Source organism: Procambarus clarkii, chromosome 7 (assembly GCF_040958095.1).
Source record: "Procambarus clarkii isolate CNS0578487 chromosome 7, FALCON_Pclarkii_2.0, whole genome shotgun sequence".
Lineage (NCBI taxonomy): Eukaryota > Metazoa > Arthropoda > Malacostraca > Decapoda > Cambaridae > Procambarus > Procambarus clarkii.
The window spans coordinates 19292523-19308402 of NC_091156.1; the positions used below are offsets into that span (position 1 = coordinate 19292523).

Here is a 15880-nt window from a genome sequence, read left to right on the forward strand (position 1 = left end):
GTGGTGATGTGCTGGCGTCGGGGGGCGTGGTGATGTGCTGGCGTCGGGGGGCGTGGTGATGTGCTGGCGTCGGGGGGCGTGGTGATGTGCTGGCGTCGGGGGGCGTGGTGATGTGCTGGCGTCGGGGGGCGTGGTGATGAGCTGGCGTCGGGGGGCGTGGTGATGAGCTGGCGTCGGGGGGCGTGGTGATGAGCTGCCGTCGGGGGGCGTGGTGATGAGCTGCCGTCGGGGGGCGTGGTGATGTGCTGCCGTCGGGGGGCGTGGTGATGTGCTGCCGTCGGGGGGCGTGGTGATGTGCTGCCGTCGGGGGGCGTGGTGATGTGCTGCCGTCGGGGGGCGTGGTGATGTGCTGCCGTCGGGGGGCGTGGTGATGTGCTGCCGTCGGGGGGCGTGGTGATGTGCTGCCGTCGGGGGGCGTGGTGATGTGCTGCCGTCGGGGGGCGTGGTGATGTGCTGCCGTCGGGGGGCGTGGTGATGTGCTGCCGTCGGGGGGCGTGGTGATGTGCTGCCGTCGGGGGGCGTGGTGATGTGCTGCCGTCGGGGGGCGTGGTGATGTGCTGCCGTCGGGGGGCGTGGTGATGTGCTGCCGTCGGGGGGCGTGGTGATGTGCTGCCGTCGGGGGGCGTGGTGATGTGCTGCCGTCGGGGGGCGTGGTGATGTGCTGCCGTCGGGGGGCGTGGTGATGTGCTGCCGTCGGGGGGCGTGGTGATGTGCTGCCGTCGGGGGGCGTGGTGATGTGCTGCCGTCGGGGGGCGTGGTGATGTGCTGCCGTCGGGGGGCGTGGTGATGTGCTGCCGTCGGGGGGCGTGGTGATGTGCTGCCGTCGGGGGGCGTGGTGATGTGCTGCCGTCGGGGGGCGTGGTGATGTGCTGCCGTCGGGGGGCGTGGTGATGTGCTGCCGTCGGGGGGCGTGGTGATGTGCTGCCGTCGGGGGGCGTGGTGATGTGCTGCCGTCGGGGGGCGTGGTGATGTGCTGCCGTCGGGGGGCGTGGTGATGTGCTGCCGTCGGGGGGCGTGGTGATGTGCTGCCGTCGGGGGGGCGTGGTGATGTGCTGCCGTCGGGGGGGCGTGGTGATGTGCTGCCGTCGGGGGGGCGTGGTGATGTGCTGCCGTCGGGGGGCGTGGTGATGTGCTGCCGTCGGGGGGGCGTGGTGATGTGCTGCCGTCGGGGGGGCGTGGTGATGTGCTGCCGTCGGGGGGCGTGGTGATGTGCTGCCGTCGGGGGGGCGTGGTGATGTGCTGCCGTCGGGGGGCGTGGTGATGTGCTGCCCTCGGGGGGCGTGGTGATGTGCTGCCGTCGGGGGGCGTGGTGATGTGCTGCCGTCGGGGGGCGTGGTGATGTGCTGCCGTCGGGGGGCGTGGTGATGTGCTGCCGTCGGGGGGCGTGGTGATGTGCTGCCGTCGGGGGGCGTGGTGATGTGCTGCCGTCGGGGGGCGTGGTGATGTGCTGCCGTCGGGGGGCGTGGTGATGTGCTGCCGTCGGGGGCGTGGTGATGTGCTGCCGTCGGGGGGCGTGGTGATGTGCTGCCGTCGGGGGGCGTGGTGATGTGCTGCCGTCGGGGGGCGTGGTGATGTGCTGCCGTCGGGGGGCGTGGTGATGTGCTGCCGTCGGGGGGCGTGGTGATGTGCTGCCGTCGGGGGGCGTGGTGATGTGCTGCCGTCGGGGGGCGTGGTGATGTGCTGCCGTCGGGGGGCGTGGTGATGTGCTGCCGTCGGGGGGAGTGGTGATGTGCTGCCGTCGGGGGGCGTGGTGATGTGCTGCCGTCGGGGGGGGGGGGCGTGGTGATGTGCTGGCGTCGGGGGGCGTGGTGATGTGCTGGCATCGGGGGCGTGGTGATCTGCTGGCGTCGGGGGGCGTGGTGATCTGCTGGCGTCGGGGGGCGTGGTGATGTGCTGGCGTCGGGGGGCGTGGTGATGTGCTGGCGTCGGGGGCGTGGTGATGTGCTGGGATGGTCTGGTAAATATGTGAGTGTTGCAGAAGACAGCTGTGAAGGATGAGCGGTGAGTCAGTGCTTAGGTCAGGTGCTGGGGGGGGGGTGTGCTGGGGGAGGGTGTGCTGGGGTGGGTGGTTGGGGGGGTGGTGGTGGGGGATGTGGGGTGGGGGGGGGGAGGTGGGGTGGTGATGGTTGGTGGGGGAGTGAGAGCCTCCCACCCGCTCCAGGTTTCCTCCGCCTCCACTAAATTAAGCAGATAATTGCTATCGTAAATTACACTTCAAAAAGAAAATTATTTTCAGATGACCTAAAGCTATTAATATTTTGACGCACGCACGCAAGCGCGCACGGACACGCACTGGTGTGTGTGTGTATCTGGACCTAAAAAAAAAGAGAGGCTTTTGACAGAGTCCTACACAAGAGGCTGTTCTGGAAACTGGAACATGCTGGAGGGGTGACAGGGAGACTGTTGACATGGATGATTTTTTTCTAACTGACAGATGAGGGCAGTAATGAGAGACAATGTATCTGACTGGAGGAGTGTTACTAGTGGAGTACCACAGGGCTCAGTTCTTGCACCAGTAATGTTCATCGTCTACATAAACCATCTACCAGAAGGACTACAGAATTATATGAACATGTTTGTGGATGATGCTAAGATACTGGGGAAGACGGGAGACGTAGTCGATTGTAATGACCTTCAAATTGATCTAGATAAAATAAGTACTTGGGCACTAAGTGGCAAGTGAAATTCAATGTGAATAAATGCCATGTTATGGAATGTGGAATCGGAGAAAATAGACCACACACAACTTAGAAATTATGTGGGGAGAAATTACAGAACTCTACTAAAGAACGAGTTATAGGGGTGGTTCTGGATAGTAAACTGTCGCCAGAGAAACACATAAAGAACATTATGAGAGGAGCGTGATGCGTCGCTTTCCAACTTCAGATTTGCTGTTAATTATATGGATGGCGAAATACTAAAGAAACTGTTCATGACTTTTGTGAGACCAAAGCTGGAATATGCAGCAGTTGTATGGCGCCCAAATCTCAAGAAACACATTAAGAAACTGTAAAATTTGCAACGGCATGCTACAAAATGGCTTCCGGAACTGAAAAACAAAAGTTACGAGAAGAGATTAGAAGGCATTAAACAATGCCAAAACAAAGAGGAATTCCTAAAGCCAACAACTTCACTAACAAGGAGGATACAGATTCAAGCTAAGGAAACAAAGGTGATGAAAAAATATTAGAGAGTTTTCTTTTGCAAACAGAGTGGTAGACGGTTGGAACAAGTTAAGTGAGGTGGTGGTGGAGGCCAAGACCGTCAGTAGTTTCAAAACGTTATACAACAGGGTGCTGGGAAGACGAGGCACCACGAGCGTTGCTCTCATCCTGTAACTACACTTAGGTAATTACACACACAACTAGGTGAGTACAACTAGGTGAGTACACACACACGCACGAATACACACACGCACGTATACACAAACGCACAAGGGTGACAGGCAAGAGGCACTTAATTACAGGCCAGTTTCCCTAACATGTATGCCATGCAAGGTGATGAAGAAGATCGTGAGGAAAAGGCTCGTAGAGCATCTAGAGGGAAACAGCGTTGTAACACATCACCAGCATGGGTTCAGAGATAGTAAATCGTGCCTCACAGGCCTAATAAAATTCTATGACCAGGCAACACAAATTAGGGAAGAAAGAGAAGGGTGGGCAGACTGCATCTTCTTGGACTGTCAGAAAGCTTTTGACACAGTACCCCATAAAAGGCTGTTACAAAAGTTGGAGCAACAGGCAGGAGTAAAAGGTAAGGTGCTCCAGTGGATACGGGAATATCTAAGCAACAGGAAACAGCGAGTAACGGTGAAGGGGGAGACATCAGAGTGGCGAGATGTCACCAGCGGAGTTCCACAGGGCTCTGTACTTGGACCCATCCTGTTTCTAATATACGTAAATTACCTTCCAGAGGGTATAGACTCATTCCTCTCAATGTTTGCTGATGATGCAAAAATTATGAGAAGAATCAAGGCAGATGATGATACACAGAGACTACAGGACGACCTGGACAGGCTGGAGGAGTGGTCTAGAAAATGGCTACTAAAGTTCAACTCAGGAAAGTGTAAAGTAATGAAATTAGACGAAGGGAGCAGAAGGCTGAACACAAGGTACCATCTGGGAGGTGATATCCTGCAAGAGTCAAATAGAAAGGAAGATCTGGGGGTTGATATCACACCGAACCTGTCCCCAGAGGCCCACATCAAAAGGATATCAGCGGCATATGCTAGTTTGGCTAACATAAGAACTGCCTTTAGAAAGTTGTGTAAGGGATCTTTCAGGATCCTGTATACCACTTATGTAAGACCAATTCTGGAGTATGCAGCTCCAGCCTGGAGTCCATACCTAGTTAAACACAAGACGAAGTTAGATTAGATTCAGAGGTATGCCATCAGACTTGTCCCGGAACTGAGAGGTATGAGCTACGAGGAAAGGCTAAAGGGGCTGAACCTCATATCCCTGGAAAATAGAAGAGTAAGGGAGACATGGTAACCACCTACAAAATTCTCAGGGGAATTGACAGGCTGGACAAGGACAAACTCTTCAGCATGGATGTGACACGAACAAGGGGACACAGGTGAAAACTTAGTACCCAAATGAGCCACAGAGACACTAGAAAGAATTTGTTCAGTGTCAGTAGTTAGTAAATGGAATGCATTAGGCAGTGATGTGGTGGAGGCTGACTCCATACACAGTTGCAAGTGTAGATATGATAGAGCCCAATAGGCTCAGGAATCTGTACACCAGTTGAGAGACGGGATCAAAGAGCCAGAGCTCAACCCCCGCAAGCACAAGTAGGTGAGTACACACACACACAGAGGAAGCAACCCGTAACAGCTGGCTAACTCCCAGATGCCTATTTACTGCTAGGTAACAGATGCATCAAGGTGAAAGAAACTCAGCCCATTTGTGTCTGCCGGCACCGGGAATCGAACCCGGGCAACAGGATTACGAGTCCCACGCGCTGTCCACTCAGCTACCAGACCCCTGTGTGTGTTGAGGGGGGGGAGGGATGATGTGTGAGTGGGTCTGAGGAATAACTGGGTCAAGGTTAGATAAGTGTTGTACACAGCGGCCCCGTGTGTCCTGTGTCTTGTGTTGCTGGGCTCCTTCTCCCCCCCCCCTCGCCTCCCCCTTCTCCTTATCCCCCTTTCTCCTTCCCCTCCTTCTCCCCTTCCTCCTCCCTCCCACACTAGGTTAAGTGACCCCGTTAAGTGTCGTCAACGGGTATGACAACAACTCTCCCAGGCATCCTTTTGTTTGACCAATAAGAACTCAAATCCAACATGGCACCAACCTCGTTACAAAACTGTATGCATCCTGTCGGAAATAAACTATTTGGAGGCCGTTCTTAAGGGTGGTTGAGGGCGAGTATGTCTCAAGATAACTCACTAGGGCTATGGACACTTTATGCTAGTGCCAGCCCGTACTAGTCTTCTAGTACAGCCTGGCTAGAATACTAGATATATACTAGTAGTCATACCTTCATCGTCTTCAACAAACACAACATTATCGTGTTTTTCAACAATCTTGTTTCGCACTTCTGTTTGTTGCATCTAAAAATAAGAGGGTTGGAATGCGAAGGGTGGTGAGTGTAGCGGCCCAATAGGTGAGCAGGCGGGAGAGGGGGGGGGGGGTAGAAGGGAGGGGGGGTAGCAGGAAGGGGGGGGGAACAGGTGAAGGGGGGGAACAGGTGAAGGGGGGGGGAGCAGGTGAAGGGGGGGGAGCAGGTGAAGTGGGGGTAGCGGGGGTAGATGGCGGGGGGTAGATGGCGGGGGGGGTAGATGGCGGGGGGGGGGGTAGATGGCGGGGGGGGTAGATGGCGGGGGGGGTAGATGGCGGGGGGGGGTAGATGGCGGGGGGGGGGTAGATGGCGGGGGGGGGTAGATGGCGGGGGGGGTAGATGGCGGGGGGGGGGTAGATGGCGGGGGGGGGTAGATGGCGGGGGGGGGTAGATGGCGGGGGGGGGGTAGATGGCGGGGGGGGTAGATGGCGGGGGGGGTAGATGGCGGGGGGGGTAGATGGCGGGGGGGTAGATGGCGGGGGGGTAGATGGCGGGGGGGGTAGATGGCGGGGGGGGGGGGTAGATGGCGGGGGGGGGTAGATGGCGGGGGGGGGGGTAGATGGCGGGGGGGGGGGTAGATGGCGGGGGGGGGTAGATGGCGGGGGGGGGTAGATGGCGGGGGTGAACAGGCGGGGGGGGGGTGAACAGGCGGGGGGTGAACAGGCGGGGGGGGGGGGTGAACAGGCGGGGGGGGGTGAACAGGCGGGGGGGGGGGGAACAGGCGGGGGGGGGGGGGAACAGGCGGGGGGGGGGAACAGGCGGGGGGGGGGGGGGGGAGGATGGCAATGGGGTGTCTGGGTGGAGGGGATCGGCAGGCCGGGCCGCAGAGAAGTCTGACAGGCCTGTTGCCTCACTGCCCATCACTCTCCTTACATGTGCTTACCTCAGACTTTGTGATTGACTATTGTGCACCCCATACTCCTCCTGTGACCGGTTGCACAAAAAGGATTACAGAGGGCACAAAAGGTCATTACCAGACCTCAACGGAGACTATTACATTAACAATTCCATCTATCCTTCACACCTTATAATTACAATGCCAGCTGCTCTCACACTTCCCACTTATGACTATGGCCGTGTGGGCGACGCCAATTTGACGTCATGCGCTGGTGTTCCCTCACACACAACTGCTGTGGGACTGTCACCAACTGCTCGTTATTTGACGCTTTGGCCGGCAGTGGGTGTGGGCATCTCTGCCCTCCCTGCAGTAGCTGCCCGGCGTTGACGTGGCATGTTTTGCGATGGGTGGTCTTCTTTCCCCTGTTGTGAGAGTACACTCCGTTGGCCTGGAGTTTACTGGCCGTGCTGGATACCCTGTGGTGGAGCTCGTCATTTGTGAAATGCTCTGGGTCCTGGTGGTTGAGATCTACAGTACTGAGCTGGTGACAGCTCACAGTGTAATTATCAAGTTTGTGGGGAAGGTGGAGTACCATGCCTTTCTCCGATGTTACGAGGCCGCCGATGCTGTGTCCATTACGGACCGTAGTGGTGCGCAGACGTATGTGAATGTACATGGGGCCCCCCCCCCCCTTGGAGTTTCCCGAAGACCTCCTACGGCGTTACTTCCAGCAGTTTGGCACTGTCGTCAGTGTGCAGATGCACACGCTGTCCTCGGGAAGTTTCAGGGTATGAGGACTAACATTCGCACCCTAGGGATGCGTCTGCGGTCGGACATTCCATCTTTAGTCCGGCTTCTGGGGTACTACGTCCGGGTATACTATGCCCGGCAACCAAGAACGTGTTTTTGGTGTGGCCTGTTGGGGCATCAGGCTGCAGGGTGCTCTGGGGCTGCAGTCACTCGTGTGAACCTGTTCCGGGAAGAGGATTTCCTGCCGCTCGCTGAGGAGGAGGATTCCGTGGGTGAGGATGTCGACGTCCCGTTAGCTGATGCGGCTCCCTCTGCGTCGCCCAGCGCCCCTCCAGATGTTGCGGCCCCTCCTCCGAGAGTTGCAGTACCATAGGATGGTCTTCTTGCTCCTGTCGCTGTCCCAGCTGCTCCCGTGGGACTTCTGGGTGGTCTCTGCGAGTTGTTGACGTCTTCCTCTTCCTTGTTTCCTGCTGCTGAGCCTGGCCCTGTGTCCTCGCCTCATGTCACGGCTGTGCTGGGTGCTGAGGTGGCTGCAGAGCTTCCTGCTGTGTGTGACCCGGTTCCCCCTGTGGTAGAGGTTGCTGCCATTCTGCATCAAGCGTCGGTTTGCCCGGCTGGTGGTACCCGTGTTTCTGGGTCCGCCTCCGGCTCTGATGATGTCCGGCCTAAGCGTTCCCGGCGTTTGTCTTCTGCCTGGGCAGATGTGGGCGACTTCAGTGACTGAGTTTGGGTGTCGACGGGGTGGTTCCGGATGCGTCGCAGTCTACGCTGTTGGTGGTGGCGGAGGTCCATGTGCCTGCTGATGCTGGTACCAATGTCTTTAACGGGCATTCTGTTTTTTTTCCAACCAGAGGGCTCTCCACGGTGGGGGGTGGTGGCTTCACCTGCCGTGGATGGTGCGGACGCTGGTGTGGGCCGTGGCCTGGTCGTGAAATTGATGAAGGAACCTTGACGGTGCCTAGTTGTGTGGACGTTGCCGTGGGTGCCCGTGTGGTGTTGCCCTCTGCCACACCGTCTCCCATGAGGATGTGTGTTGGGGTCCCGGAGGATGTGTTCCCCGCGTCTGTGATGCCGCCGGGTCACTGGCGTAGGATTGCCCAGTTTGCACTGACCGAGACTGTGGAGGCCTTTCGTGCTCCGCAGCTTCCCTTCGTGTGGGAGCGCGTTGCGTCCACTCGCTTTGTCTGTGATACCATTTGAGTCTCCTGTTTGCGGGTTTGTTTGTTTCTGGGGGTTCTGGATATTATGGTTTCCCCGGCGGAGGAAAACTTGCCTGCGTCGTGATTGATCTGGGAGGCCTTCAATGTGTGGTTCCCGAGGGACCAGTTTCTGGGCAAGTACGTGTGCCGATGTCCTGTTTCTGGGCTTGTTTGTGTGATGAAACAGCTTCGTCAGCTGTTTATTGAATTTTAGCTTGGTGTATATATATACTTGTGGTAAATCTCGCTTTAGTGTGTTATAATTAATGAAGTTATCCCAGTGGTAAGATGCATTATTTTTTCATTTCCTTCTTAGAGGAAAGAAAGACAAATTTGAGATCACTGCAGGAGGCCTGCTGGTCGATACCATAGGCTGGCCCTGTTTATTTTCAACTCCTTTTAATCATTGGGATAGTGCTAACACACTCGTCTCACGCTTTGCCATCGAAATGGCCAAGGTTCGCATCTTGGCCGAGGAGTCTTTAGGCGCCAATCCTCAACTGTACGTCTCTATTCACCCAGCGATGATTAGGTACCCTAGTTGTTAAACGATTGGTTGGTCGTATTCCAGGGAAACTAGCGGTTAAGGCTTCCCATGGGAAAGTAAAGCTCTCGGCCTGCTTACAGAAGTCAGCAGTCGTTTCTGCCTGTCGCCACCTGCGCAACAAAAAACAAAATGTATCTGTAAATCTACTCTAGAAATATGTAAACTATTTGCTTCAGCAATGCTAGCTTGCAGCCTATTTCACGCGTCAACAATCCAATTTCCAAACAAGTATTTCCCTAAACTCCGACTTCACTCCTTTTATGCTAACTCTGTCTCTCGGCACCAGCCTATTTTATTAGGTTTCCTCTGCTGTCAGGCGTTTCCACTTTCCTAATTATCCTCGATGTTTGTCTACACAATTGTGGTTAGTAGTGTTCAGGTTTATATCCTGAAAATTGTTTTACTTAATTGCTTGGAACTCGACATTAAAGTTGGTGCCGGGGCGATGAAGGGGCAAGGGGAGGCGTGAGGGACAGGGCAAGGGACAGGTCGTGGAAGGCGTGAGGGAAGGAGTAAGGGACGGGGCGACGGAAGGTGAGAGACACAACTGCAGCTGTTGGTGCAGCTGCAGTTGCCGATGCTGTAGGTGTTGCTCCCGCCGCCTCCTGATAGGGGTTCTTGTACTCAGGTGCCAGGGTGAATGGTCTGCTCTGCACCCCGGACTCTTCCCAGAATGACATCTTTTCTGAAGGCTCAAGCTCGCCCTAATGGCGCGATGGCCATGCCACGGAAGCTCCACCGACACCTGGTTACTGGAGCAGAACTTGTGCTTATACGAGAGTAAACAGTTGAAATGATCACCGAGCTGTGGATTAATGCCTAGATGCACACTGAGAAGTAATGCGTTGGCGAGATCTATGCAACTTGCAGACCGCAGCGTATCTTGACGCTGGCATGCGTCACTGGACAGCTGGTGGGGGTGACGCTGGCATGAGTCACTGGACAGCTGGTGGGGGTGACGCTGGCATGAGTCACTGGGCAGCTGGTGGGGGTGACGCTGGCGTGCGTCACTGGGCAGCTGATGGGGGTGACGCTGGCCAGTGACAGTTGGTCCACGGGCAAGGTGGGGGGGGGGGTGACGAGGGTTGCTTGCTAGCTGACAGTGTCTGTGGTTGGGTGAGGTCTAGCTCCCTATGCCCCGCCGACCACCCTTCCTGTACCTGTTGCGTTACAACTTAACTATTTTGACCTTGAATCTGATTTTATAGTTGTGGGTGGAGGTGGCTTCCACAACTTCTTCGTTCAGCGCACTCCACGTATTGACTACTCGTACCGGGTACAAGCAATTCCTTATATATCTTAGGCTCATTTGCATTCCCAGCTTCCACCTGTGTCCTCTTCTCCTGCTTTCTACCAATCTCAAAAGGCTATTGAGATTGATAGAAAGCACTATTTCCCTCAACTTTATCTATTTTCCTCCGGATCATGTATGTTGTGATCATATCCTCTCTGTTCCTTCTATCCTCTAGAGTTGTGAGATTTAGTTACATTCGTGTATTCTGGAACCAAATCTCACAACCCTAGGATTGAAGGAACAGAGAGGGTTATGATCACAACATACAAGATCCAGAGGGAAATAGTAATCAAGCAATTACATACTACACCAAAACATGCAATAGAACTTGTTCGCCCATGCTTTTAACTTCTCAATGAACATCATTCGAAAGGACATTACATTTCTATCCAATGGGTCCCAGCACACTGTGCAATACCCCCACAATGAACTTTTAGAGCAGCCAGCAAAAGCAATGCACGATGCAATTCACATCACACATCCAGTTCCTCATATTGCACAAAAAAGGGACCTTAAAAGCTTCCATAACACAATATTGTTCAGCGAAATGATAAACGTCATGCGCCCTCAATGCACTACGGAACCATTAGAATGACATGGAGAAACTTGTGAACGTGTCACGAACATAGAGAAATAAATATAACAATGACCAGACTAAGGGAGGGACAGGCCACACTATAGCAGCTGGCGACCATCAACACAGAACATTCACAAGTGAACTCTGCATCTAATTCAATATTCCAGAGACTACTGGTCACCTTGACCGCTTCAATCATCATAGTGCCCTAATTCATATCTCATAAGGACTCATCACCCTCAAAGCACCTTTCGGTATCAAGCATATATTAAAGGGAGGAGATCTTTCACCACATATAAAATAACAAATTGCCAAAGCATTGGCTAAATATTTCCAGTTCAAAAAAAGTTAGGTCACATTTGCCCTGTTCATATACCTCAAACCATCGTGACAATCATAGGAAGCAAATTCCTAACTACAAAAGCAACAACTATCAGCTGACGCCATAAACAAAACACCCAACCCTCGCCCACAAGTGCATCACGTCTACACCTGACTCCTCGCTCCGGCTTCACATGAAATCAACAACAACAGTAGAATTTCCGAGCCTGGCCCCGAGCCTGGCCCCGAGCCTGGCCACGAGCCTGGCCCCGAGCCTGGCCCCGAGCCTGGCCCCGAGCCTGGCCCCGAGCCTGGCCCCGAGCCTGGCCCCGAGCCTGGCCCCGAGCCTGGCCCCGAGCCTGGCCCCGAGCCTGGCCCCGAGCCTGGCCCCGAGCCTGGCCCCGAGCCTGGCCACGGGGACGCGTCTCCTGCCACCACCGCACACCGGCAGGACGGTTCCTTCCTGACAACAGCGCCTCGTACCGCTAAGACGAGAAGGAGCGAAGGTTGGTCGCTGGGCAGGTTAGAGTCAGGCTCATTAGGAACCGCTGGCGTTTGTTTTGGCAGTGGTGGTGTGTTTGTATGGGGGGAAGGCCCAGATATGGAGTATCTGGGAGAGCAAGGGAGAGAAGAGCTGGGGTGTCGGGGGGGGGGGGGGAGAACTAGGGGTGTGGGGGAGGGTAGCAGGGCGGGGAGTTGGGGAGAGTAGCAAGGCTGGGGTGTGAGTAGCAGGGCGGGGGTGTGGGGGGAGGGTAGCAGGGTGGGGGTGTGGGGGGAGGGTTGCAAGACTAGGGTGTGTGAGGGGAGAACTGGGGGTGTGGGGGAGGGTAGCAGGGTAATTGGGTGTGGGGGGGAGAACTGGGGTGTGGGGGGGGGGGGGAGAACTGGGGTGTGGGGGGGGGGAGAACTGGGGTGTGGGGGGAGGGTAGCAGGGCGGGGGTGAACTGGGGGTGTGGGAGATATGTATGTATGTATGTATGTATGTATGTATGTATGTATGTATGTATGTATGTGTGTGTGTTTGTGTGTGTGTGTGTGTGTGTGTGTGTGTGTGTGTGTGTGTGTGTGTGTGTGTGTGTACTCACCTAATTGTACTCACCTAATTGTGCTTGCGGGGGTTGAGCTCTGGCTCTTTGGTCCCGCCTCTCAACCGTCAATCAACTGGTGTACAGATTCCTGAGCCTATTGGGCTCTATCATATCTACATTTGAAACTGTGTATGGAGTCAGCCTCCACCACATCACTTCCTAATGCATTCCATTTACTAACTACTCTGACACTGAAAACGTTCTTTCTAACGTCTCTGTGGCTCATTTGGGTACTCAGCTTCCACCTGTGTCCCCTTGTTCGCGTCCCACCAGTGTTGAATAGTTCATCCTTGTTTACCCGGTCGATTCCCCTGAGGATTTTGTAGGTTGTGATCATGTCCCCCCTTACTCTTCTGTCTTCGTGTCGTGAGGTGCATTTCCCGCAGCCTTTCCTCATAACTCATGCCTCTTAGTTTAGTAAGCTACTAGTCTAGTAGCATACCTTTGGACTTTTTCCAGCTTCGTCTTGTGCTTGACAAGGTACGGGCTCCATGCTGGGGCCGCATACTCCAGGATTGGTCTTACATATGTGGTGTACAAGATTCTGAATGATTCCTTACACAGGTTCCTGAACGCCGTTCTGATGTTAGCCAGCCTCGCATATGCCGCAGACGTTATTCTCTTTATGTGGGCTTCAGGAGACAGGTTTGGTGTGATATCAACTCCTAGATCTTTCTCTCTGTCTGTTTCATTAAGTACTTCATCTCCTATTCTGTATCCTGTGCCTGGCCTCCTGTTTCCACTGCCTAGTTTCATTACTTTGCATTTACTCGGGTTGAACTTCAACAGCCATTTGTTGGACCATTCACTCAGTCTATCCAGGTCATCTTGTAGCCTCCTACTATCATCCTCTGTTTCAATCCTCCTCATAATTTTTGCATCGTCGGCAAACATTGAGAGGAACGAATCTATACCCTCTGGGAGATCATTTACATATACCAGAAACAGTATAGGTCCAAGGACTGACCCCTGCGGGACTCCACTTGTGACGTCTCGCCAATCTGAGACCTCACCCCTCACACAGACTCGTTGTCTCCTGTTGCTTAGGTATTCCTCTATCCACCGGAGTACCTTCCCTCTCACTCCAGCCTGCATCTCCAACTTTCGCACTAGCCTCTTGTGTGGTACTGTATCAAAGGCTTTCTGATAATCCAAAAATATGCAGTCTGCCCACCCTTCTCTTTCTTGCCTTATTTTTGATGCCTGGTCGTAGAATTCAAGTAACCCTGTGAGGCAGGACCTGCCATCCCTGAACCCATGTTGATGCTGTGTTACAAAGTTCCTTCGCTCCAGATGCTCCACTAGTCTTTTTCGCACAATCTTCTCCATCAGCTTGCATGGTATGCAGGTTAGGGACACTGGCCTGTAGTTCAGTGCCTCCTGTCTATCCCCTTTCTTGTATATCGGGACTACGTTAGCTGCTTTCCAAATATCTGGCAGTTCCCCTGTCTGTATGTCTGTCTGTCTGTCTGTGTGTGCGTGTGTGTGCGTGTGTGCGCGTGCGTGCGTGTGCGTGTGCGTGCGTGTGCGTGCGTGCGTGCGCGTGCGTGCGTGCGTGTGCGTGCGTGTGCGTGCGTGCGCGTGTGCGTGCGTGTGCGTGTGCGTGCGTGTGCGCGCGTGCGTGCGCGCGCGTGCGCGCATGCTCGCTGTGTTAATAGTGTGATTGGCGTGACTCGTCCCTGATCCTATGGGTCTTGAGAGTATTTACATAGAAACCATAACTTCCTTACCCCCCTAACACGCTACCCTCCCCCCCCCCTCACAACCTCCACACGGAAGTTCGTCAACTCTGCACATCTGGGCTCCCCCGGGGGGGGGGGGGGGGCGTGTCTTCAGGTATATCTGGCCGTAAACATTAGAGCCAGATTAGTTAATGTCAAGTTCTGAGAAGCGGTTCACGAGTTTGTTGAGTTTATAACACGTGCTCGGCCCAGGCCGGGGAGGGGGTCAGGGCGGCAGGCCCGTCCCCCCCCCCCCCCAAGTACACAACGACGCAACGGAGGAAATTGGACCATTAGACTGGCCATGGACAGATATGAAATCAAAACTTATAAATCTCAGGATATAAAGTATCTCGAGACGGTACCGAGTGCGTATATTCACGTGCCCACCGGGAATATATATCCTCAACACAGTATATATATCTACCAGCCGGTGGTGAGACTTTTGTTGCACTGTTACAGAGTGAGGCCCTCAAGCGCTGGATTTGAGGGCCTCACTGTGCCCTCCCTCGTGTGGATTTGAAGTGCAGCGTCAAGAAAAATAATTTAGAATAATGGGTGAAGAGTGAACGAGACTGAGAGACTGACCTTGAAGAGCGCGAGCTTGGCGTCGGCCTCCTCCTTGGTGATGGAGGTCCTGGAGCCGCGGCTGGAGGCGTTGGAGACGTCGCTGCGGGCGTCGGTGTCTCCCCCACCGCCGTCCTCCCCGAAGACCTCGTCGTCAGCGGCGCCGCCCGTCACGTCCCCGTCCACACTGTCCACCACGATGCTGAAGGAGCCCGCACACAGGATCTCAGTGGACCGCGAACGGACCGGCCCGCGGGCCACTAGTGCTGCCGCCATATTAATTGTGGCGACGAATGGGCAACACTTAAGATAGAAAAAAAGCGGGGCACTGGAGGCCTCGCGAATACCTGTGCAGGTAAACCTCAAGCTGCACTTACACAGGCTATGTATGTCTCTCCCCACAGGCCGCTGTGAGCACTTGCAAGGTACCGCGTTAAGTGCTTGTTGAACACTTGTTTACAAGTTGGTGACTGCGTTGGTGACTGCGCTGGTGCCCGCACGAGGTAAACACCGCCTAAGCTGCACCAACAGATCTCCGAACCATTCACCAAGAGCTGGCGTGCCTGTGTGTGCTCGACAGGTCACCAGGAAGATTAATAACCTCAGGGGCTCAAGCGTGTCCGTCTCGTGATCGTTAGAAGTCTCTGAGCAGTGACCTTCCCCCTGTATATCGTCAACGTTTAGTGAATATTAAGACCGTGTGTGTTACTGGCTCGATGGTGGAGGCGAGAGGGAGGCAGGGAGAGTATTTTCAGGTTGTTGCTGAGTCGGGTTGAAGGTGGTAAGTGTGCCAAGAGGGTCGGTAGAGGTGTGCAGTGGTCAGCAAGGGAGGCGCGAGGGTGTGTGAGCTGCGCGGGAGCCTGAGCTAGACTGAGCTTGCGGCGCCAGCGGCCGGCGACAGTCACTTGTTGGTTAACGCCGCCATCACTAGTGCCACACTCCCCTCCTCCAGATTATGCCTTATCACTAATGTCTGCTGAATTATAGACGCTCTGGGACGCTGCGGTGTGGAGACGCGAGAGAGTGGTACACTAGGAGCGAGGGAAAGATCATAGATGGAAAGATTGTGCGGGTGTTGGGTGTAGGGTGGGAGGCGGGGGGAGCTTGGCAACACTGTGGCGCCCGGGCCGGCGCTCTCCAGAGTGAAGTTGCGTGCGTCACTCTTCTGGTGCGTTGTCCGGGGACAAGTGTGGGCGGCCCTCCTGCGTCCTACACACTCCAAGGTGTCCCTCTTGTCCTACACCCTCCAAGGTGTCCCTCGTGTCCTACACCCTCCAAGGTGTCCCTCGTGTCCTACACCCTCCAAGGTGTCCCTCGTGTCCTACACCCTCCAAGGTGTCACTCTTGTCCTACACCCTCCAAGGTGTCCCTCGTGTCCTACACCCTCCAAGGTGTCCCTCGTGTCCTACACCC

At 55.1% G+C, this 15880-nt stretch overlaps 1 protein-coding gene across 1 annotated transcript in view; it reads right to left on the reverse strand.

Annotated features, from left to right (window-relative positions):
• The window catches only part of LOC123761392 (uncharacterized), a 161452-nt gene extending 146096 nt beyond the window's left edge, over positions 1-15356 (reverse strand). Inside the window, exon 1 of the mRNA XM_045747407.2 lies at positions 14489-15356. Coding sequence (XP_045603363.2) covers positions 14489-14743 — 255 coding nt within the window. The 5' untranslated portion in view covers positions 14744-15356. The remainder of the gene's footprint in view (positions 1-14488) is intronic.
• Positions 15357-15880: the final 524 nt, after the last annotated feature.